Genomic DNA, 22,687 nt, shown 5'->3' on the forward strand with positions numbered 1-22,687 from the left:
AAGAATGAGTAACTATTCTATTTTTTAAAAAACAAAATATAAACAGAATATACAAGGCAGTAGATAAACTTTAAACCCTCAAAGATAACAAAGTTTCTGAAATTAATCATGTTACTAATTTTCTCTACCAATCTATGGTTTCTTTACTGCCCTGTAAGTAAACTCTCTTCTACTTTTGTATGATAGATTACACAAATACAGAAAATAGATCATCTCAGGTGAAAATCCTTTGATAAGCTCTTTCAGTTACAAGCCTTGAGTACAGTTGACTGTAAAACCCAATAGGCAAGTTTCTAAACTAAACAAAAATTATTCAAATATATGAGATTACTTACTGTAGAACAATGTAGGCATTGTTTATAGTCTTTATATATTTGCAAATTACAAAATTTGTCTTAAATATAAAACATGCCTTCCTGGCCTATTTATTCCAGATTATGAAATTGCTGTATGAGCAAAAACCCTCAGTCAGAAATGGGAACAGACACAAGCCAAGGAAGGGAAATCCCATTTGTATGTTAAACCTTTTTGCACGTAGAGTGCACCTCCCTCACCCCCTCCCCATTAATACTTTCACGTTTCACTTTACTTCGACTAGGACAGAGAGAAGTTCAGCACAGCTCTGCAAAATGAGGATATTTATCCTTTCAGTAAGTTAAATAAGGCACATTTGCAAGGCATCTTGAAAATACTTTTCAGGTAAAACACAACTTAGAGCAGACATTAACAGATGAAATCCACTGAAATACTGTTGTGAATAAATTAACTTGGAAGAGGAAAAGCAGAAATCCTGGAGTAATCATTACAGCACAGGAGATTATGTCAGTGGTTCTAATATGAACCATTATCAGCTGAAATGCAACATTTCCAGAAGGGTATTAAAATATATAAAGAAGTCTTTCTGTCCTTCGATGGACTATGCAGCTTTTGCCATTATTGTTTGTTACTAGTTTTTATTAYAGACATTATCACATGGACATATACATCTCTGCCAATATTAGCAGCAATAAGATAGAGCATTTTTCAAGCCACTGCTAGAAAACCAACTCAAATCCTACTTAAATATCCAGGATTCTTCTAATGCTACACACTGACGAATGCTCAGCACWTACATGATGCCCCAGATGTTCTAGCATACAGGCTGCACAGCATTGCTCATAATAAAGCTATAAACCAAGCATAAGCCCTATGACGTATGAGAACACAAATACACTGGCAGCAAAAAGAAGTCAGGCCAGCAGAAGTGGATAACAATCAAGCCTGSCAGTCATGTGCATAAGAGAGTATCTGCTTTTTTCCATACAAGATGCCTCTTCAGATGTTTATTCTAGTTTGCACAGGAATTTGTGATTACAGCTAGCAACCTAGCAAGCCACATACAAGTGATTTGGAAAGCAAGTTTGACACTCAGGAATTCTGTACTGTCTGAAGAAAGTTATTTTTAAAAAATCCTTTTTAGTGCTCATCTAATTTTGTTAAAGATTTTACTACAACGACACCTCTCAAACCCCTTTCTCCTCTTTCCATCTTCTGATGGCTGTGAGGAAGGTGCAAAAGATAACATTTGTTTTAAACACATAACCTTTCATATAACAAATTCTGCAGCATTTTATATGAAATTTCAAGAACTAGTAATATTCTTTTGCTTACCCAAAGGCTACATTGTCAGCATCCTTTATCCATTCTGAATAGCCAACATTTCCAATATCCAGGCAATATCAAGAGAGCAACAGCTGGGAGATCCTGTGCTGCAACAAGGCTAGTAGACCAGTGCTGCTCAAATAGTGGACTGTAGCTCAAAATCAGAAGAATCTTTGCAAGAGCCTTACTAAATTTTCAAACATGAGAGATCTGCCATGCTCCTAAGGGAGAGTTTAGAGTATTAAAGAGTCTTTCAGGGAGAAACTGCTGCATATAGTTGTATTTTCCAGCCATGAAGGCAACACAGAGCACTCCACTGCTTTAGGAGGGTTGAAGTTGGCACACCGTATGTACCCCAGCAAACGTGAACCAACAGTCTCRATCTAGACAGTCAAGACTAAGGGGTCCCTACCAGGTATACATAGTAACAGCCAAATACTTTCATTTGCTAGAGACTGGTAACTCATTAATTAAGTAGTTCATTATTTCATGCCAAATTTATACCCACTAAGCCACAGCAGACTCAAGGTCTATTAGTCCATGCAGCATTATCTCTCAGCAGGAGGCAGATAACCAGAGAGCAGGCAAATCTCATCCATCCAATTCAATACACAACATATGCCTCTTCCTGTATATATACTATACTATATTTTGTACTGTACATCATATAAAAMCACTAGCAGTCCAGTCAGTCTATCAAATCATTAAGCACTGCAGTGCTTGTGTGACTTAGGAGTCTAGAGGGTCTCTTTCTATTTCCAAGGAGGTTCTCTCTTCCATCCATCGCCTGGGCTGGAAGCTTGGCTTGAACAGGTTGACATTTGCCTTTGTGAAAGCCCTCCCACCACGCTATCCACTCCTCGGCTTTCCAACCTCTGCAGGGGGAAGCCCTCCACTTAGTCAAATACCTTGCAGTGAGGAATTCGTGCTACAAATATTTATTTGCCTTTGCAAAGGGCTCTTCAGCTGAGAARCCCATTTGAACGGGCCAAGCAGGCTGCAGCCAAGCCTCCCCCGCAGCCCTCCACATCAGAGCTCTACCAAAGCAGTTAAAAGGCAGCCCCCAGAGCTTTTGTTTCCTTTGCAGGGAGRGATGAAGGCAGCAGGGTCCCCTCCTCCATTTCCACATCAAGTTCATTAAATACACAGGGATTTGATAGGCTTGAAGGTTTTGCTGCTAGGCCACGGGCTGAAATAATCAACCTCTTTCAGTAAGGTGTTACAGTTTCTGGGAAACAGTGTGACAGCAGTCACACTGTTCCTGCAGAGTYTATTGAGATTAAGTGCTCTTCTACAGGTATAATATTTCCCCTTTCAAGCTCTGAGGCTGTGGATAAGCAAAATTCAAAAGATGGCCTAGCTCTAAGAACCACCACCTTTACAGCTTTAAGGAAAATCCACAAACAGATTGGTTTTTTTCCGACCAAATCCCTTACTGTATAATGAACAAGGAGTCGAAGCAAGGCAAGCAAATCCATTGCTCTGTCCTATCGTTTTTGTATCGATCCTCTTTTCAAGGGAGGATAAGGGCAGGAAAAATAAATACTCACAAAACTGCATTTCATGGATACATAGATATTAAGGATGCTACTGAAAAGAAAATTGATCTAAAACTTTAAAACAGGCTAGCTTYTGACCAGTTGATGTGGTAGATCATTCACAGCCGCAGAAAGAAGCAGTAACCTGGGGTCATGAATTTTAAGTTGTAAACACGAGAGGGAGGAGGGAAAAGAAAAAAAAGGTGGAGGAGGGGAAAGAGATCAGAGATTAGATCGAAAGGAAACAATAGTTCCAAGTGAATTAATTGCCTGAGTCAGGCAAGCCATTTAGATTTTCTGCCTTTTAAGTGCCAATGAAGAGTTAAACAAAGCTACAAGATATCAAGATCTCTGTTTTGGACCTCAAACCTAGCAGGAAAGAAGTGTTTTTAGTTTGAGAAGCACAGAAAAAAAAAAAAAACACAAGAACAAAATACTAGTATTCTACCTCAGATATATGTAGATGACAGATGATGGTRTAAGTGCTGTAACAGTAAAAGTTACAATTTTATGGGATTAGTACTGTAGTAATTTCAGGGTCAACTCATCCAATCTTGAAGAAAAACCTCAAGCAACTCTGGACACAAGAACCAACAAAATCAGTTTACTCTAAGAGACTGGCATCTCAGGAGCTGTAATCTGTATTTTCCTGAAACTAGAGCATTATGTCACTGCCACATGGACTGCCTGATGTTTAACACTTGAGCTGCTACATCAAGTRGGCCACAGATTTCTGTCTCCAACTTGTCCCACGGCTTTCGAAAACAAAACAACAAACACCCTTGAAAGAATGTGAGGGCTTTCTCTGGAGTTTAGATGAAGTCAGCCACTGGGATCAAAGTTATTAGATACAAGTACATAAGCATAGTTTCTTTAGAAAAAGTAATAAAATCTAGCAGAATACTGTGATGGAGAACTCTGTTAAAAAAATCCACTTTTCTATAATCCATTTAAGACTAACACTTTTAAACTTCTCTAACTAGATTACTCCATCACGAGATTTCACTTATCTTCTCCCCAATCACTGTTAGTGCTTGCTTTTTCTTCCTTCTCCTTACCAATTAGCCTTGCTGGCTGGTTAAATGAAGTCTTTTCTCTCTCATCTTACTTCTGCTGCTACAAATAAAACTGACCTCCTCCTCAACYTTGCAAAGATCAAATGCATTTGAATTTCAGTGACAGTTTCACAAACTAAYCTTTACATCATTTCTTTAAAGTGAGCACAAGTGTCTAGAAGATGGTGCGGTTCAGCTGTGCTCCAGAATCTAGAAGCAATTCCAAAGCACATTTCACATACCTCCAATACTTCCATCCGTACTCTGATCCCCAAACTTCATGTTTACAACATGAAGATGATACTGTCTTTAAGCACAAGACAAACTAACCTCAAATAAGGGATAAGGGACAATACAAAAACAACATACACCACTGTAGAAACCAGAAGCACCAAAAAAAAACTGCCAACAAGCAACCATTTGAAAAAAAATGAAAAGTGGAAAGGTTAAAAAAAAAAAAATAAAATAATCTATTCTCTGCTAGTCTGCAACAGGAGAGCTTTGCTTTCATGAGGTCAAAACAAAACAAAAAATTTTCCTGTTTTGATTTAAATAAAGTCATCAAGAGTTACCCTTAGAAGTGGTACCTTCCCAGTTACCTCATGCTAGCAAAGTATCTGATCTGGGCTCAGACATAACATGATTTGTAGTAGTGCTCTACCATCACATAAATKACAGTAGTCTCTGGTGGGATATCCCTTCATTTTCAGATGTTCATGAAAATAGGCTACATGATTGCATCCACAGAACGCTTTCTTGCATCAGATATGTAGTGACCATGGCAGGAACAAGAGAGCAATACTTTTTGTAAGCAGGAACTCATCTAGACATAAAGCAATTCCAAACTCAAACATCATCCAGTAGTTAAATCTTTTAACAAAAAGTTCAGTTTGCAAACCATATTGCTTCACAGCACATCTTGCTGGCTTCTGTCTTATTCTTTCTTGCCCACAGAGCAAGAAAGTGTCAGTTCACAAGTATTTCTCAGAATCACTGCTCTTACTTATTTACCACCAGACCTGTACCAGAAAATGTGTCAGGGCAGTTGGAACTATGCTGAGAGGAAGAGGATTTCATGAAGGACATCTCTGCTCAGATGCTGTGGAAGTGCAGCAGGAACAGATAGAGAAATTTGAGGTTAGTTCACATGGCAAAAGGGAGCAGCTGTTAGATAAGAGAAAATAGCCCAAGTGGAACTGCAGAATAGGATTAGAAGATTTACAATGCTTCTGCCTAATTAGCTTATGTTCTCACTGTAAAATAGCTGGGTCACCAGCCCAGACTGAATTGATGTAAGAGTTCAATCTTTCCTCTCAGTCAGCATTTCCAGCTTGAAAACATTACATACCCAGCTTTTGGTCGGGGAGAGGCAGCATTTCCAGCTTGAAAACACTACATACTCAGCTCTTGGTGGGGGAGAGGCAGAAGGGATACATACCTACTTTGTGGGCAGAACAGCAGTAATTCTAGGTTGAGAATGACAGGTATGTCTTTGATGGCAGATAGCTGSATTAAATAGGGAACTGGTGTGCATGCACCAATACAAACAAGCATGCTGAAACTCTAGAGAGTGAAGCAAAGATTGTAAACCAGTCTTCTATTCCATTAGCTTACCTTCTATAAATGGCAGAAAGAGCACACTAATACATCACCTCCTGTGTGTTCTCTRAATCATTCCAAGGAACCTTTAAAATCCTTCTTTGAATAAAATGTACACATTATGCAATATGTAATGAATGTGGTATTCTGAGAATGACTAGGACTTGTAAATAGACTTTTAATTTGGTTGGAGAGCAACTGAAAAGAACAAATACTTCACATAAAAAGCAGTAATATCAAACTGCTTGGAATTCAGAGTAGAATAGTTAAATACTGTTGCTGTTAATTTCTGAAACTACCATAAAAAAGGTTGACAAAACAAGACAAAAAAATTCTAGTCTACAAATACAAGCCATTCTGCAAGCAAGGAAAAGATAAAAATAAAACTCAGGGAGCATGCAGGAGACTGTCCTGCAGCTGCCAGAGATTAACCTCAAAGATTTTGGACACTGATCAGACTGTCAGCCTTTAGTAGTAGTCATCCTCTCCTAAAACTAGTGTTACTACTGTTTGGATGCTTCTGTGGAACTATATTTTCAGGGTAATCCTGAAGCAGCATATTTATTTATTTTAAACATCTTTAACTTTTTTCACACAAATGATAGCAAATTTTCCATAATGTATCAGTGTGTTCCAACAGAATTTTGGAAGGAGAATCCTGATGCCAYGAGACTTGTATCTAAAACAGCTAAATGTCAATGCTGTCATAAACTCAGTTTAACCAGAAACTACAGAAATGAATAGTAACCAACATAGCCAGAATCTATATCTACAGCAAATATCAAACTGCATGCCAAACTGGAATATTATTAACAACTGACATTGAAGAAAATACCATTTTGAGCTTTTGATATCAAGCATCATGCTGAGTCAAATAYGGCTCAACGAGGTCTGCCCACACACAGATTTCTTTAGTAGCTGCCACAGCAAACCTAGCACTCCTCCGTTCACAAAGTAAGGAGTCACTGCTCTGCTGAGGAAGGAGACGGCAATAGAACCAACATAATCCATCTACAAAGGTCACCAAAGCCATTTCACTCTTGCATGACACACACACTTCCATCTTCACTCTGTCKAGACTCACGGTCTGGACACAAGAACAAACTGCGAGGTTACAAAGTGTTTCCACAGAGAGAAAGCCAACTTGAATTCCCATATTTGCACAAACTAGACAGCATGTGCAGAAACAAAGCGCAAAATCTGCTGGTGTACAGCAATTATAACCTTAATGCTATGGGCTCRCATGCCCAACGTGTGGTAAGAGTTCTTGGTGGAAACAAAAAGAGTAGCAGAAGAGAAGCCTGCCAGGCTTTCAGCGTAGCATACAAGAAAGCATACACACAAGCATGAAAGGCTCCTCTTCTACACCAGCAAAAAGATTAGAGTTCACCAGCGAGGGAAGTGGACAGCGAGCCCATTCGAATGCAACTCCTGCATCTGAGAAGAGATCTGCCCTCAAGTTTAGAAATGCCACACCAGCTCCTAGTATCCTGCAGCCACCATTCAGTGAGAAAGTATACAAGGATTTTATTATTATGCTAACAGCTGGGTGAAGCAAGCTGCTGAACAATCTGTCAGAGGCTGGAAAAGGCACAGAACACTACAAACAGAAACCCAAAAATCCACACCACATAAGTTATTAAGAGAAAGTCTGTGCGGCTAACAATTTCTTTCAAATAATAAAAAAAAATACAATTAAGTCAGTTAACAACTTCAGGGCGTTTTAAGGCACATATGGTATCATGAATGAAACATAAGTCCTCCAGACTCCACTGACATAGTACTTACCAAAGGCAAACAAAAACCTTGGAGAAGAGTGGAACTAAAAAGGAGTGCACTGAGTCTRCTAAAATGTACATAATCCCAAACATCAGCATGCATTAAATTAACTACAGAAAGCTTACGCATTACCCCTCCCATCTGGAAGAAGCTRAAGAACAAGAAAAGTCATTAACATTTTAATGAGTCTGGGATGGCAGAGCCCTAAGCTGGAAGAATTTAACTTCTAGATGTGCAGAAAAAGGGGAGTGGAGGGGGACAAAGTCACTCCAGGAAACCATGAACAGCATGGCTAGGAGCCTTTTAAAATTCCARGGGTTTTCAAATAAGAAGCTCAGACTTTTGGAGAGAAGGAAGCTTAAGGGCAGAGCCAACTAAGGCTTAAGGAAACAAACTGCAGAAATTTGAGCACATCTTCCTTCCTTCAGACTGCACTTCTTTTCTAAATCACAGGGTCTGTAAAATTGAGAACCTTTCCCAGAAAATACCCAAAACCAAGGAGTGCACATGCATTTCTGATTCTGCCTGGAGCAGTCTCTCTCGTACCACCTAGAGTAAAGAGCTGTGCTGAAACTCTATGCAAAGCACAGGACTATACTAAAGCCATATCTAAGCTATATACATTTGCTTCAGCAACCCAGCATCCTTGCACAATTCACCAGCGATGTGAGAAACCTGGAAAGGATTTAWTAAATTTGAGGAGTCTGTGGGAGCCAGCAGTAGTTTTAGACACACAGCAGTTGGGCAGCAGAATCCTGTAGCTCAGAAGATGATGCTAGAGGGAATACTTTCAATGAGCTCCTGAGTCTCAGACACCCTTTGCCAGCAATCAAAAAGCTCATGCATCCAATGTTGAAATCCTATGAGCCTATTTTCTTTTGTTTTCCAGAAGGGGGAGTACAGTCAGACCTGTTATATCAGCTTTTTGAACAACTTAAGAGTAGGGGGGCAGAGATAAATTGCATTATCAAATAACCTTTAAAGAGTAAATAACTGCTCTGTTGCTTTCTTTGCGCAGCTTCTCTGCCCTCTGATATGCCCATCCTTGATTCACTCACGTAGCCTTTGCTCAAGCAACAGGCTCCTCCACACTAGAAAAGCACTAGAAAGAATGCTTTTCATCAAATCCAGACGAAGACAGCCTTACAGAGGAATAAAAAAACAGCATCAACATACAAACAATGCAGGAAAGTTTAAGATCATTTGGCTCCCTACCTTCCCCAAATCCTTCCCCTTCTGCATCAATAAGGCTCTCTTACCTTACCCCCCCTCCAAACTTCCATAAACGCCCACAGAGAAAGGCAAGATCACAGAAATACTGAGTTCGTATCTGCTGAAAAATCTGAACCTTCACTTAGAAGTATTTTCAAAGTTCTATATTCAGTTATTAACAAAAAAACTGCTTAAAAGATGAACTAGGTAGCATATTATTAAAATACACTAGCCTATCTCAGGTACTTTTAAATACTTGAAAATTTAGGAAAGCCACATTCTGGAGTTTCCCCTGTTCACTTCTTTCTGAGAGTCTACCAACTGGAGATACATCTACAGTGTGTAACACTGCATTGCACACATACACTGCACAYGCTTCAGCTAGCTCTGAAGAGTCAGCAGGAATCCTTGAAGAGTGAATCTCACCTTTAGATGCAACACTTACACTGCACAAAATGTAGCTGGCCACTACAATCTGGAAGTATGCCATCAATTCAGCCATACAGTGTACAGACCATCTCACGTGGCTTCAAAGATTATACATAGACTGAAAGATCAGATGGTAATGAGAAAGGAAGACTAACAGGGAAATGGAATTACTTTCTTCACTTAAAACCCCTTCCTCCTCCTCCTGTGGTGAGATGTTAAAATATGAAGGGCTACTCCTGGACACAGATCACTAAATGAATTAATCTCTGGAGGAAAGAGAATGCCCAGAACTGAAAGCAATTAGTGCACTAGARCGGACAGCTAAAACAACAAAAAAAAATACAGAACAATGATCTCTTATTTCCCAAGTTCAGATGTCACCATCACACTTTCCTATTCATGCAGTATGCTGCATTTTGAAGAGCCGGGCTGTTTTTCTGTGTCTGAAAGGAATACAAAGGGTTCCTATTTATTGCTAAGCCATTTGTTAGTTAGAAAAACAACTGATGAAGTGTAAACCACCGAACRGGAGAAACCTTTGGAAGGCTGCAAACCTAACATACTGGAAGCTGAGTTCAAAATGCAGAGCTAAGAATCAAAAATCATAAATATCCAAAGTTCCACATAAGAAATTTCCCCTGCAGCACTCCATATGGCATATTGTTTTGCTTTTAATTTGAAGAGCCAAATGAGCTGTAGATAACCATAACATGATTAAACAGAGGAAAGTAAGATCACTCATCTTCTGTAATGGACCCCCTCTAACCCCTCACATGGTGTATTTTTTTATTTTTAATTTGAAGAGTCATGTCATACAGTAACTGTGCCATGATTAAACAGAGGAATGTGATATCAGTCACTTTCTGCAATAAACGACAGAGAAGAGAAATAATGCAATAAAATGGGTAATTAACACTGAACCTTGGATCTAGGAAAGAAATTGCTTCCTGAAAACTTGATCAAGACATCACTTTAGAAAACACTTCCTTGTGCAGTTCTAATGACACACAAGCATCTACCCGAGCATGAACATTCACACCATCTGTTCTTGTTACAGTTGAACTCTCATGCCAACTTCAAGCCAGGCTGACAATAGTTTGTATGGCTCCAATCCATCAGCTCTTTTGCAGCTAGTTATGAATTTGCAAAAAGAATTACTGAGCCAACATAGTATTTCCTATCATATAAGGTCTGTTACAGATAGCACTAATCTCAGCCAAACTCAGTAGCCAAAACGCTGCATCAGTTAATGCTCATGTACTGCTAAAATGATTTAGCTAATGTGTTTCTTGCATTTCCCAGATTATTTCTTTTCAGTTTTCTTATAAGATTTTGTAAACRTGTATAACATTGTATGATTCGCAGAAATTTTTCAACAACTGCCTAGAGACTCATTACACTTCAGCAATTATACCACCAGATAAGGATAGCATTAAAACCATTAGACAAGTATAGGAAAGATGCAAAATTCTGGTCRTTACAGGACGGTGAAGTGGCCGCTGAATACTCTTCAGTGGCAAAGAGCCAAGGAGAAGTTAAATCATAAAGAAAAAAGGCTTCCTGTTGAACTGTTTTTTCTCCCAGTATTCCAGTAGATCCTTCATTTACTGACAAACATACAACCTTGCTCTCTCTACCCCCACCCCATCATACCTCAGAGAGCATTTTGTGCATATTCACTGAATATAGGAAGGCAAAAAATAGCTGACAGTTGCTCCACTTTGGTAATGCTGATTTGCTGTTACTAGACCACTGGATCATAAGGCTGCTTAGAAGTGACCCACCAGGCTCTGAGTATCTTTCAAAACTGCCAGGTTCACCAGGCTACAGAAAACAGGGAAGAAGCAAGCCATTTTCACTCCATCACTGCTTGGAACAATATAAGCAGTGGTAACTGAAGCAAACCTTACAACAGAATTACAAACCCCTGTGGTTTCCAACAGTAATTTTTACAAAACAATTACTTTCAGCAATCCTTTTCCGAAATGACTTCTGCAAGAGACAAACAGAACAATTCTTCTTCTACAAGTACAACTAGGAACTACCAGCACTCTGCCCCTTGATACTCACAGGTAAATAGGAGGGAAGAAGCGAAGAACTAGACCCAAGTGTGACTGATCAATAAACCGCTACAATGGGAGAAGGCACACCAAGCTGGACTTAACTCCTGGGCAGCTCTTTTCAGACAGAAAGGAGCTTTCTCCTCTCAGTCTTTTTTTTTTTTCTTGACTTCTAGGCATTTAAAAGAGCTTAGGGGAAGAAATCCATATGTGACAAATACACATCCAGTGATAGATACACATATAAAAACAGGATTTAAAGTGTTCTTTATATCAGAAAACAAAGCAGTCTCTCAGGCAGAGTTAGAGTCAAACAGTATTTTATTATTGTATTTTTATTACTGCCTCTCCTCTACTCTTTCCCTCCTCCCCACCTAGAGCTACAAGCAAATCCATGCATAACACAGAAAAGCATTCTACAGGATATGTACAGCAACTTCAGACACAGAAAAACCCTACCAATTCAGTTTTATAGATCATGTCATATATACAATATAGAATCAAACATATTAAGTTTTTAGCTTACCATTTCGAGATAAATCAAGTTCCACCAGCTGCATGAAATTAGCTATTTCTGGAGGGAGTCGCTGGATTTCATTATCACTAAGTCCTAGTTTCCGTAACTTTACAAGTTGGAAGAAAGGCTGAAAGAAAAAAAAAACCCACATCAGAAAATCTTCATACAACTCTTATATAATCATGATAAAGGATAAGCAAAAACAMAACGCAAAAGTTCGACTGGAGGCTGCTTTCAAGGTTTGGGCTAACTGAAGTTATTGCTTAGGATGTTATGTAGACCTCTTTCAGAACTGCATCAGAATGAACAACATTTTGTTAAATTTTTACCTGTAAATAGACCTTTATCTGTATTTTGTTTAAACTGAAAACTTACTTTAAAAAATACAATCCGCAAAGTTAGCTATTAAAGATCAGAGCAGACATACTAATGAAATCCAGAGTACCTGCTTCAAAATCATTAATAGGATGCAGCTATTCAGCAGGCTAATTAAAAGCATCCTAATTACACACCTGGACTCATTAGGAAGTTAATGTAGAGAGAGACTTCTAAAGGATAATCCAGAAAAGCCACACTGAGGGGCTGTTAAGGTTTTCTTTTTCACCAGCAAGTGTGATAGCCAATTAGGTTATAGAGCCAGTTTCCCTCAGGACTTCTCTTTCTCTGGCCTCATGAATCTTGTGTTCCTGTAGGTACGGTGGCCCAGTTTCAGAAGGACTAATGAAAGTTGTGGGATGCAAAATTTCATATCTCCCCAGCTTGAAGAGGAAACAAACTCAGATGTGTCTCTATAGTGAGGCTCTCTAGCCTCTTGAGTAGGTACGGCCACCATTTCTGCAGTCTTTGTCCAAGACCAACAAATAGAGACCACACATCTTGGACAAGCAGGAAGGCAGCCCCAAAAGGGGTCTCTGGGTAGAAGGAGGTAACTGCTCACTAGGCTGCAGGCAGGGCAGGGCATGCAGTGCAGAGCAGCATGATCACTTCAGCCAAGTCCCTCAGCTATGGATTCAGTATCTCACAGCCTCCAAGACAAAAAAGCCATCAGATGAAAGCTGCATCTGAACTGCAAGGCAGCTGCAGAGGACTTGGGCACTGCAAGTCACGTCCACCCTGCACTACACTGGCAAACTAGAAGCAGAAGACCTGCATGGATGAGCAAGGATCTCCTGGCAAAACTCAAATAGAAGAAGTGTACATAAGGTGGAAGAAGGGACAGGCCACTTGGGAGGTATATAGGAACGTTGTCAGAGTATGCAGGGATGCGACTAGGAAGACTAAGGCCCATCTGGAATTAAATTTGGCAAGGGATGTCAAGGACAACAAGAAGGGCTTCTTCAAATATATCAGTAGCAAGAGGAAGACTAGGGAAAATGCCCGCCCCTGAATGGGGTGGGGGCCCTGGTGGCAAAGGTTACAGAGAAGGCAGAGTTACTGAATGCCTTCTTTGCTTCAGGCTTTACTGCTAGGAGCAGCCCTCAGCAATCCCAGAGATTGGGATTGGAGAKGAGAGAGAAAGTCTGGATAAAGGAAGACTTTCTCTTACTCAAGGAAGATCAGGTTAGAGATTTTCTAGGCAAACTTGACACCCACAAGTGCATGGCCCCAATAGGATGCATCCACAAGTGCTCAGGGAGCTGGTGGATGTTACTGCTAGGCCACTCTCCATCTTTGATAGGTCATGGAGAACAGAAGAGGTGCCTGAGGACTAGAAGAAAGCCAGTGTCACTCCAGTCTTCAAGAAGGGCAAGAAGGAGGACCCAGGCAACTACAGGCCCATCAGTCTCACCTCCAACCCTGGAAAGGTGATGGAAAAGCTCATCTTGAATGCCATCTCTAAGCAGGTGGAGAAAAAGAAGGTGATGAGGAGTAGTCAGCATGGATTCACCAAGGGGAAATCATGCTTAACCAATCTGATAGCCTTCTACAATGGCATGACTGCTTGAGTAGATGAGGGGAGAGCAGTGGATGTTGTCTGCCTTGACTTCAGCAARGCTTTCGACTGTCTCCCATGACATCCTCCTAGAGAAGCTYAGGAAGTGTGGGTTAGATGAGTGGACAGTGAGGTGGATTGAGAATTCGCTGAAAGGCAGAGCTCAGAGGGTCGTCATCAGTGGCGTGGAGTCTAGTTGGAGCCCTGTAGCTAGTGGTGTCCCTCAGGGCTCTGTACTGGGTCCAGTCTTATTCAATTTATTCATCAGTGACCTGAATGAAAGGACAGAGAGCACTCTCAGCAAGTTTACTAATGATACCAAACTGGGCAGAGTGGCTGACACACCAGAGGGCTGGGCTGTGCTCCCATTCAGAGGGACCTGGACAGGCTGGAGAGTTGGATGAAGAGGAACCTCATGAAGCTCAACAAAGGCAAGTGCACCTATGGAGAAATAACCCCAGGCACCAGTACAGGCTGAGGGCCGACCTGCTGGAGAGCAGCTCTGTGGAAAGAGACCTGGGCGTCCTGGTGGGCAACAAGTTAACTATGAGCCAGCAATGGGCTCTTGAGGCTCGGGAGGGGGGGTGGTGATCTTATTAATGTGTGGAAGTACCCGAAAGAAAGGTGTCAAGAGGATGGGGTCAGACCCTTCTCAGTGGTGCCCAGAGACGGGATGAGAGGCAACAGGCACAAAGTGAAACACAGGAAGTTCCATCTAAATACGAGGAAAAACTTCTTTGCTRTGAGGGTGACAGAGCACTTGAACAGGTTGCCCAGAGAGGCTGTGGAGTCTCCTTCCTTGGAGAATTTCAAAAGCCATCTGGACATGGTCCTGTGTAGTGTGCTCTAGGTGACCCTGCTTGATCAAGGGGTTGGACTAGATATCTCCAGAAGTCCCTTTCAACCTCCAACCATTCTGTGATTCTGTGATTTAATTGTTAATATGATTAAACTAAGAATCTATCAGAAGCTTAAAAAAGGATGTAAAAATACTTTTGTTAAAATATAGTAGGAGTCCACTCCACAGAAAAGGTCACAATCTGCCTGCCAACACTGTACAAAATAAATACTGGACAAAAATCTCACTGCATATTTTTCCTCTGTCAGTTTTGGCTGCTAAACTATAAGACGGTTATAAATATTGATGTTCTAACACAAATCTTTTCATAAGCAATATTTGTCCTTGCCTTGCCAGAGACACTTCACAACAGCAAATGAGAAGAGATAGCAGTAACATGATTGAAAGACAAAATGGTCATCTAAAAATGTTAAGAGACAGGCATCCCTAGGAAAGTTTGAGAGTCCTTGTCTCACCCTGTGTCCGTGTTGTATATATTTACTAAATGCACAACACAGCTACGCACAACAAACAAGAAAATAAATTACATCATATTTAAAGACATTACTGTTTCTGTAACAGGCTACTTAAAAGAAAACTTAATTGGGAGCTTTATTTCTATTTTGCATAACAATTTTAGATGAATAACACCATTTCCTAGGTAAAATCAAAAGTTCCAGTTATGCGAATTGCACTTCTTTGAACCTCTTGGGGTTCTTTTCCTTTAAACTACAGAATTAAATCACTCCTGCATGTTTAGTAGATCCTGCCCCCATTTCAGTTATTATTCTTCCTTTATCCAAGGCACACTGTTAATGCTCTCAAAAGCTACTAGAGAATCAAAAAGTAACTCCTTTTTGCCCAGTTTTTTTACCTCTCGAAAAGACCACAGGGAAAAAAGAGAATTAAGAATATATGGAGTAGAGTGCGATAACTGTAAACATATATACCAATATTTTTTACATTTTAAAAACACATTAAACATAAACATGTTCCTGATATACCAAAGAGAGGCAAGTTGCTATTGAAAAGCTCAGACAGGAACACAAGTGCAATATAGCTGTTGTTTAGCTCAGCCTAGGCCAGAGCAGAACTCTAACAGCAGGTTTCAACTGCAGACCCAACTTGTCTGCAAGTATTTTGGCAACACTTTTAATGCTGCTCAGTTTAGCCAGCCTAATTAATAGTGCTTCAATGAGACAAATAATTCCATGAGCATCAGCACTAAAGAAGCCTGCAGCTTTCTATTTACTGGCAATTTCCAGCCTCCAAATGAAGTTTTCCTACAATCAAAGAATTTATAAAGGTTTCTCATATATGATTTTTCTAAGAGTATGTGTTGAAATATAGCTTCTCCCTCACTGGAAAACTACTCAGGGTTCTCTCTTCTACCCAACCACATAATTTTAAACCCCTTCATTCTGTCAAAATCGGTTTGAGATCAGCCAATGGAAGGAAAAAGAAGAGATGACTGAGCAAACCACTGAAAAGCAGAGACTGACGTGATCCCAATTTTCATTTTTCATATTATTTTAAAGAATTTAATTACAACCGGCACTCTTGGGTTTAGAAATAGAAGTTAACAAAATTAAGCCAAACTGGTTGGATTGACAGAATTCAAGATTTTTCTGGTTGGGAAAGTGGCCAAAACAATGCATATTACTGTTTTTTTTTCATTAATGCACTTCAGTAAGAAAACTAATGCATAGAAACCCTGCCTACATGCTTTGGTTAAAAAAAACAAAACAATCAAACAAACAAAAAAAAGGAAAAAAGACTAAACCAAAAGAAAAACACAGTGGGAGGAAATGGATGAAAGCAACAGAAAACTGGATTCAAAAACACAGAAGGGCACACAAAATACCTGCAAATAAAGCTGTTTTCAAGGAGCAACTTTTCAGAGCTGGAGATATGCTGAAGTAAAATTAGAAACCTATTTTGGCAAAGTTGGCATAACCAAATGCATAGTGTCATGAACAAGATCTTCCCATAAAAAGGTGACTATTAGCAGCAAAGTAAAACAAGATTAGAGGCTAAAGAAATCCACTGCCTGATTTTCAAGATGGGCCAGAATACGTATCAGCAGATACTTACTACATTATCAGAAGAATGAGAGGCAGAGAAGTAAGGACACTGAAATTAACTGCGCTTTCGGAGTTGAATTAGCACAGGACAGAAAGATACTATGTTTTTGGTGCAAGTACTTAAGCTCTTGGCCACTTGCTTAAAATTTCAGAATACCTGCTCTTATGTCAAGGTTCCTTTAGGCAGCAATAAGGATTTTCAACATATGCACACTGTCTCAGCCTTTAAGGATTCCACAGGAAAATTCAGTACTATATTCAGACAGTAGTAAGTAAATTTCAAGACAGTTCACTGCCTACTCCTGATTCTTAAACATCACCTCTAATTATTTCACTCATTTTCCAAATCTCTAATTGCCCAGTTATAAAGGTTTTCTATATTTCAGAATTAAAATGTAACGCACAGTAATTTAAATTTAGTTTAACTCTTATTTGCATTCCTGCTTCAAATCTAACTTGAGGCTTCGTTTTCTCTTCCTACATCATAAACAAAAAGAAATGAGAAAGCCTTCACTTTATTTGTTCACTGCCATTTACCTGTTACCTGACCTCTTTCAGTACCTGGATAATTGAAGACACTAAATCAGTCCTTCCCCCACTCTTTTATACTGCCTCAAAAAGACTTCAGAAAAAGTCACGAATCTTTTCTGAGGCAAACACAAGCAGGAGCTGTAACTTGTTTTTGGTAATCAGCCTAACAAAACAGCTAAAAAGATAATGCATTAAATAACTTTATAACACAGCAGACACAACACTCGCCAGCTCTCGCCACGAAGTCCCGAGTCTCTAGACTACAGAACGATTTGCTTTGGGTCCCTGAAGGATTGCTTCTTGGTCCGCGCAGTTGCACAGCTTCAGCAAGACGAGAGGGGAAACCCAACCGTGAGGGCTGATGTTCACTGAGGAAAATGAGGTTTAAATCTCGTAAGGCAGAAAAGCACTGCATTCTGCTGTTCTGCTTCCTGGAGAAGTGTTTAATGACAATGTTCACACAAACACATTCCCCATGTTTATGAGAACAGAAAATGGAAATAGGGAAGGGTAARCTTGTTCTCATTCCTCATCCCCCCCCCTCCCTTTTTTTTTWAAAAAAAAAAAAGGAGTAGAGGAAAGTCATGTACAGTCCACTCTTGGAAAGAATATCCACAGGACAGATTGAACACTACAGATTTCAAGAGGGAAGACATTTAAATGCCATATAGGCCAGTGATTCTGGTGGGGTTTCAGGCATTTCTCCTATCAAACCAAACTTGACAGCCTGGAGTTACCCAGCAGCAGCCTACCAGAACCACGGCCATTTTCACACTCGGAGCGACTTCTAACAGAGTTTGCCTTCCACTCGTGCAGTAAGGCACAAAGAGACAAGAGCTGCAGATAACTTTCAAGCCAAAATTCCTGGCTGGGATGTAATGCTGTACGTCGTTGTCTCAGAATCCACCCCAGTGCTTCTGGCCAACAACGTGAGCAGGAGCGCTGAGGGAAATGGACTCCAAGAGCAGAGAGAGCAGACTCCTTCCCCTTGAAGCCAGACTCCTTCCCCTTGAAGCATAGGCTAACTAGTTAATGAAATGCTTACCAAGCTGCATCTTACTGTGGATATATGAAGTGTGAAATGAGTTTCAGGCAGACTCCAGTGAAGTCTAGTTTGGGCTCTAAGATGTTAGCAYCCAACAGAAAGCCTCCTGTCAACATCAGGATCTCCCAAGTCTCTCCACCTGCTTTCAGCCGCAAGCAGGCATGGCTCATGAGAGGGACAGGGTTTCACAAACACGGATGCCTTGTGTTCCTTTAGGACAGTCATTTATATATATACATGTATAGATATGTATATAAAGTACTAAGCAAGATACCTAAAAGATTTCTGGGGGAACGGACTATTTAATTGCATAGTACACAGGGTCATAATGTAGCTGATGCCCCTAGACTCTAGTTTTACTAGAAGCAGTTACTGGCTTTCCTTTCAAGCAGTGAGGCTCACTTCAGCAGCAGGTAACATACTGCAGTAAACAGAAGTCTGTCTGCTTCTCACATGGCAAACCAGCAAATGTACAATTGCCCCATACATCGGTTCTGCAATTTCTATATTGAAGTTTTTCATGGCAAAATCAAAACCCATTACAGATTTCTGTCACGGTGAAAGTCAGTTTCACACGCCCAAACCACATTTGTAGAATAGGTTGAAATTGTACTTTCACATGCCCAAACCACATTTGTAGAATAGGTTGAAATTGTACTTTGATCTTGATCCTATCATCAAATTTGACACCACAAATAGCAACAGAAGATAGCATTAGGGCAGACATTCAACAGAGAACAGTCTAGCAYGAATCTATATGAAACATTAATGAAATGACTAAATTTCAGGACAACRGAAAGGATTAATGAAAGATCACAGTTCACAATGCAAATCCTGTGGGCACGTAACCTAAATGACGTATCTGACAGAGAACTAGCCSTTGCACCTGCACTCTCCCTCTCCAGTGGATGCTTTAAAGCTTGATATGATGGATCAGCTAGGCAGATGGGAAGGTGGGGGGAGAAGGGTCCACAGAAGACAAGTAATGATTATAACTGATGCTTCACAAAAGCTGGTATTCAACATCCACTTGCTTTGTTTCTGGGCCCTGTTTACAAAGCACCTGCCATTTTCTGAACTGCTATCAATGACAGGCCAATTCCAGGTCCAGCTCTGGCTGTTTTATCATTCCTTTAAAAAAAAAAAGGAACAAGAGAGTATCCGCACTTTAAAAAATAATATACTGCAGCACTGACTCACAATGCTGCTCTGCCGAGCAATGCATTGAACAGGTTGCCTCATGCTGTTTTCTAGTTCTAGTTCTAGTTGACTTTTATGTCAATTAATCAGAGGCAATAAAGGTTAAAAGAGCWTCTGATGCCTAGTCAGAGCATAGCAGATGGAGGGAACAACTCTACCTTTAAGGAGAGGCCAGAAAGTATGTGCAGATTCATTGCAGTTAAATGCGTTTGCTGTTTTGAGAAAGAAAATATTTCTCACCAATAAGCACACAGCATGCATTTTTCCAGTATACCTGATAAGGTTGTCAGCAAAAGGTAATTGTTTTTAAGACTAACTGATATGACTAAAAAAAAAAAAAACCCTTCCATGCATACCATAAAAAAATATTTTAGAGCTACGGATGTGTAATCTCTGCCCATGAGCCTTGTCTTATCTGYGTCTGTACATCATGCAGAGGAGGGGATGCTATCATTCTACTAGAACAATACATCCTTCACAGAAAAAAAGGAAAAGAGACATAACCATCCTATTACCTTCTTCCTAAATGAGCAATTCTCAGCTGTTACTAAGTGAGATGATACAACTATAAAAATTAGAGTTAGAAAATATATTGGACCGAACAGGTTTCAAAGGAATGTGCCAAAATCTTCTGAACAGTCTCATGGCCATTGATAGGGAAGTTAGATTCTGTGGACAACAGAGTAAGTTCTTCCCCTGCCCCAGCCACTTTGTGGTCTTCCAAATCTGACATTAAAAGGCATAGCATTTTCTTCAAGTCTTTAGCAGTACAAGAGAAAAATTTGGAAGCTAGCAGATAAACTAAGAGATAGTTATCTAATAAAGAGCCTATCTTCTCTAGAGCCTTCAGCACAGTGTTCTATATTTAGAGGGATGTTATTGTAATGATCCAATGCTACTTCTCTACAAAACATCATTTATTTTAATAATTGTCAATTGAAGAATACATCACAGACTTGTTCACAATGGTTTTAAAAGAGAGAAGTATTCTCAAGATACTGAAAAGTTACAGTTTTTTTAAAAAGTTAGTATTTTACACAATATTTGTCATACTGAAAGCATTATTTAATCAAACTCTCAGTAAAATTACCTTCTGTCTACATAGTCTTGGTACATACCATACTGTCTACGTGGACTTCAGTTTCACACAGTTACATAATTCACTTTATGATACAAACTAGAAATACAAGCTTGTTCAACTTGTACAATGAGAATATCTTCAAGYATTTACAACAAGATGTGCAAAACCACCATGACAGTATCAATGTTGAAAGTAAAAATTAAACTTCTGTAGGTGCACAAAAAGTGAAAAACATTATTTAATTCTATTTGTACCATTAAAGACATCAAATGCTGAAGACACAAAATCCTTGAAACACTCTCTATAGAAGGATGGAATATTTGGGGCTGGAGGGGACCTCTGGAGATCATCTGGTCCAACCTCCACTGTTCAACCAGGGTCACCTAGAGCACACTGCTCATGTCCAAGTGGATTTTGAATATCTCCAGAGAAGGAGACTCCACAACCTCTCTGSGCAACCTGTTCCAGTGCTCTGTCACCCTCACAGTAAAGAAGTTTTTCCGTACGTTCAGATGAAACTTCTTGTGTTTCAGTTTGTGCCCATTACCTCTTGTCCTGTTACTTGGTAGTACTGAGAAGATTTTGGCCCCATCCTCTTGACACTGTTACCTTAGGTATTTATGAATATTGGTAAGATCCCCCCCCCAGCCTTCTTTTCTCCAGGCTAAACAGTACCAGATCTCTCAGCCTCTCCTCATATGAGAGGTGCTTCAGGTCCTTTGTCATTTTCACACCCCTTCACTGGACTCACTCCAGTTAAGTCCATGTCTCTCTTGTACTGGAGAGCCCAGAACTGGACACAGCACTCCAGATGTGGCCTCGCCAGGGCTGAATAGAGGGGGAGGATCACCTCCCTCGACTTACTGACAACACTTCTCCTAATGCAGCTCAGGATGCTGTTGGGTTTCTTTGCCACAAAGGAATGCTGCTGCCTTAYGGTCAGCATATTGTCCAACAGCAATCCTAGATACTTTTCTCCAAAGCTGCTTTCCAAAGGCTGCTGGTTGGCTCCCAGCCTATACTGGTGCGTGGGATTATTCTTCCCCAGGGGCAGGACTTTGCACTTCCCTCTGTCAAACTTCATGAACTTCTCTGCTYATTTCTCCAGCTTGTCTAGGTCCCTCTGAATGGCAAACACCTAGCGCACCAGCCACTCCTCCCAGTTTTGTATCATCTTCAAGCTTGACAAGGGTGCATTTGGTCCCATCGTCCATTAATGAAGATGTTAAACAGTACTGAAGCCAACACTGACCCCTGGGATGCTCCACTAGTGAGTGGCCTCCTGGCTGGATTTCATGCCACTGGTCACAACCTTCCAAGACCTGAACTGCTGTTCAGTCAGTTTTCAGTTCACCTCACTGTCCACTTACCTAGCCCATACTTCAGCAGTCTGTCCAAGAGGTGCAATGGGAGACTATGTGAAAAGTATTACTAAAGTTGAGATAAACAATATCTACTGCTCTTTCCTCATCCACCAAGCCAGTGATCTCATCACAGAAGATGGGTTGGTTAAGCACAGTTTCTGCTTTGTAAATCCATGCTCACTACTCCCAGTAACCTTCTTGTCCTCATATGTTTGCAAACGGTAGACAAGATTATTTGCTCCATTGCCTTCCAAGGGATCAGTGTGAAGCTGATTGCCCGGTAGTTTCCTGGGTCATCCTCYTTGTCCTTTTTGAAGACTGGAGTGACATTTGTTTCCTTCCAGTCYTCAGAAGCCTCCCCCAATCGCCATGATCTTACAAAGATTAWTGAGAGTGGCCTCACAATGATATCAGCCAGCTCCCTTAGCATTCACAGGTGCCTCTCATCAGGTTCCATGAACCTCTGTATGTCCAATTTGTTTAAATGTTCCCTAACCTGACCCTCCTCCAGCAAGAGTAAGTCTTCCTCTTGCTCCAGGTTCTCGTTGTCTGCTCCTCAATTACCTGTGTCATCGATGCACTCCAGAAACCTCCTGTTTGCTTGTGGCTTATCGTACTGTCCATCCAGCAAGTATCAGGGGGGCTGAAGTCCCCCACAAGGACTAGGACCTATGAAGGTGAGGTTTCTTCCATTTTTCTGAAGGCCTCATCTACTTCTTGATCATGCAGTCTATAGCAGACATCCAGTACAATGTCATCCATGTTGGTCTGCCCACTAATT

General features: G+C 40.4%; 1 protein-coding gene across 1 annotated transcript in view; it reads right to left on the minus strand.

Annotated features, from left to right (window-relative positions):
* Positions 1–17,983, minus strand: part of LRRC1 (leucine rich repeat containing 1) — a 93,049-nt gene extending 75,066 nt beyond the window's left edge. Inside the window, exons 1-2 of the mRNA XM_085324899.1 lie at positions 17,969–17,983; positions 11,840–11,957 (exon numbers count right to left, since the gene is read on the minus strand). Coding sequence (XP_085181025.1) covers positions 11,840–11,957; positions 17,969–17,983 — 133 coding nt within the window. The remainder of the gene's footprint in view (positions 1–11,839; positions 11,958–17,968) is intronic.
* Between the last annotated feature and the right edge of the window lie 4,704 nt (positions 17,984–22,687).

The sequence above is a fragment of the Rhea americana genome, unplaced genomic scaffold (assembly GCF_003343005.1).
Source record: "Rhea americana isolate MKP2758 unplaced genomic scaffold, rheAme1 scaffold_94, whole genome shotgun sequence".
Taxonomy (NCBI): Eukaryota; Metazoa; Chordata; class Aves; order Rheiformes; family Rheidae; genus Rhea; species Rhea americana.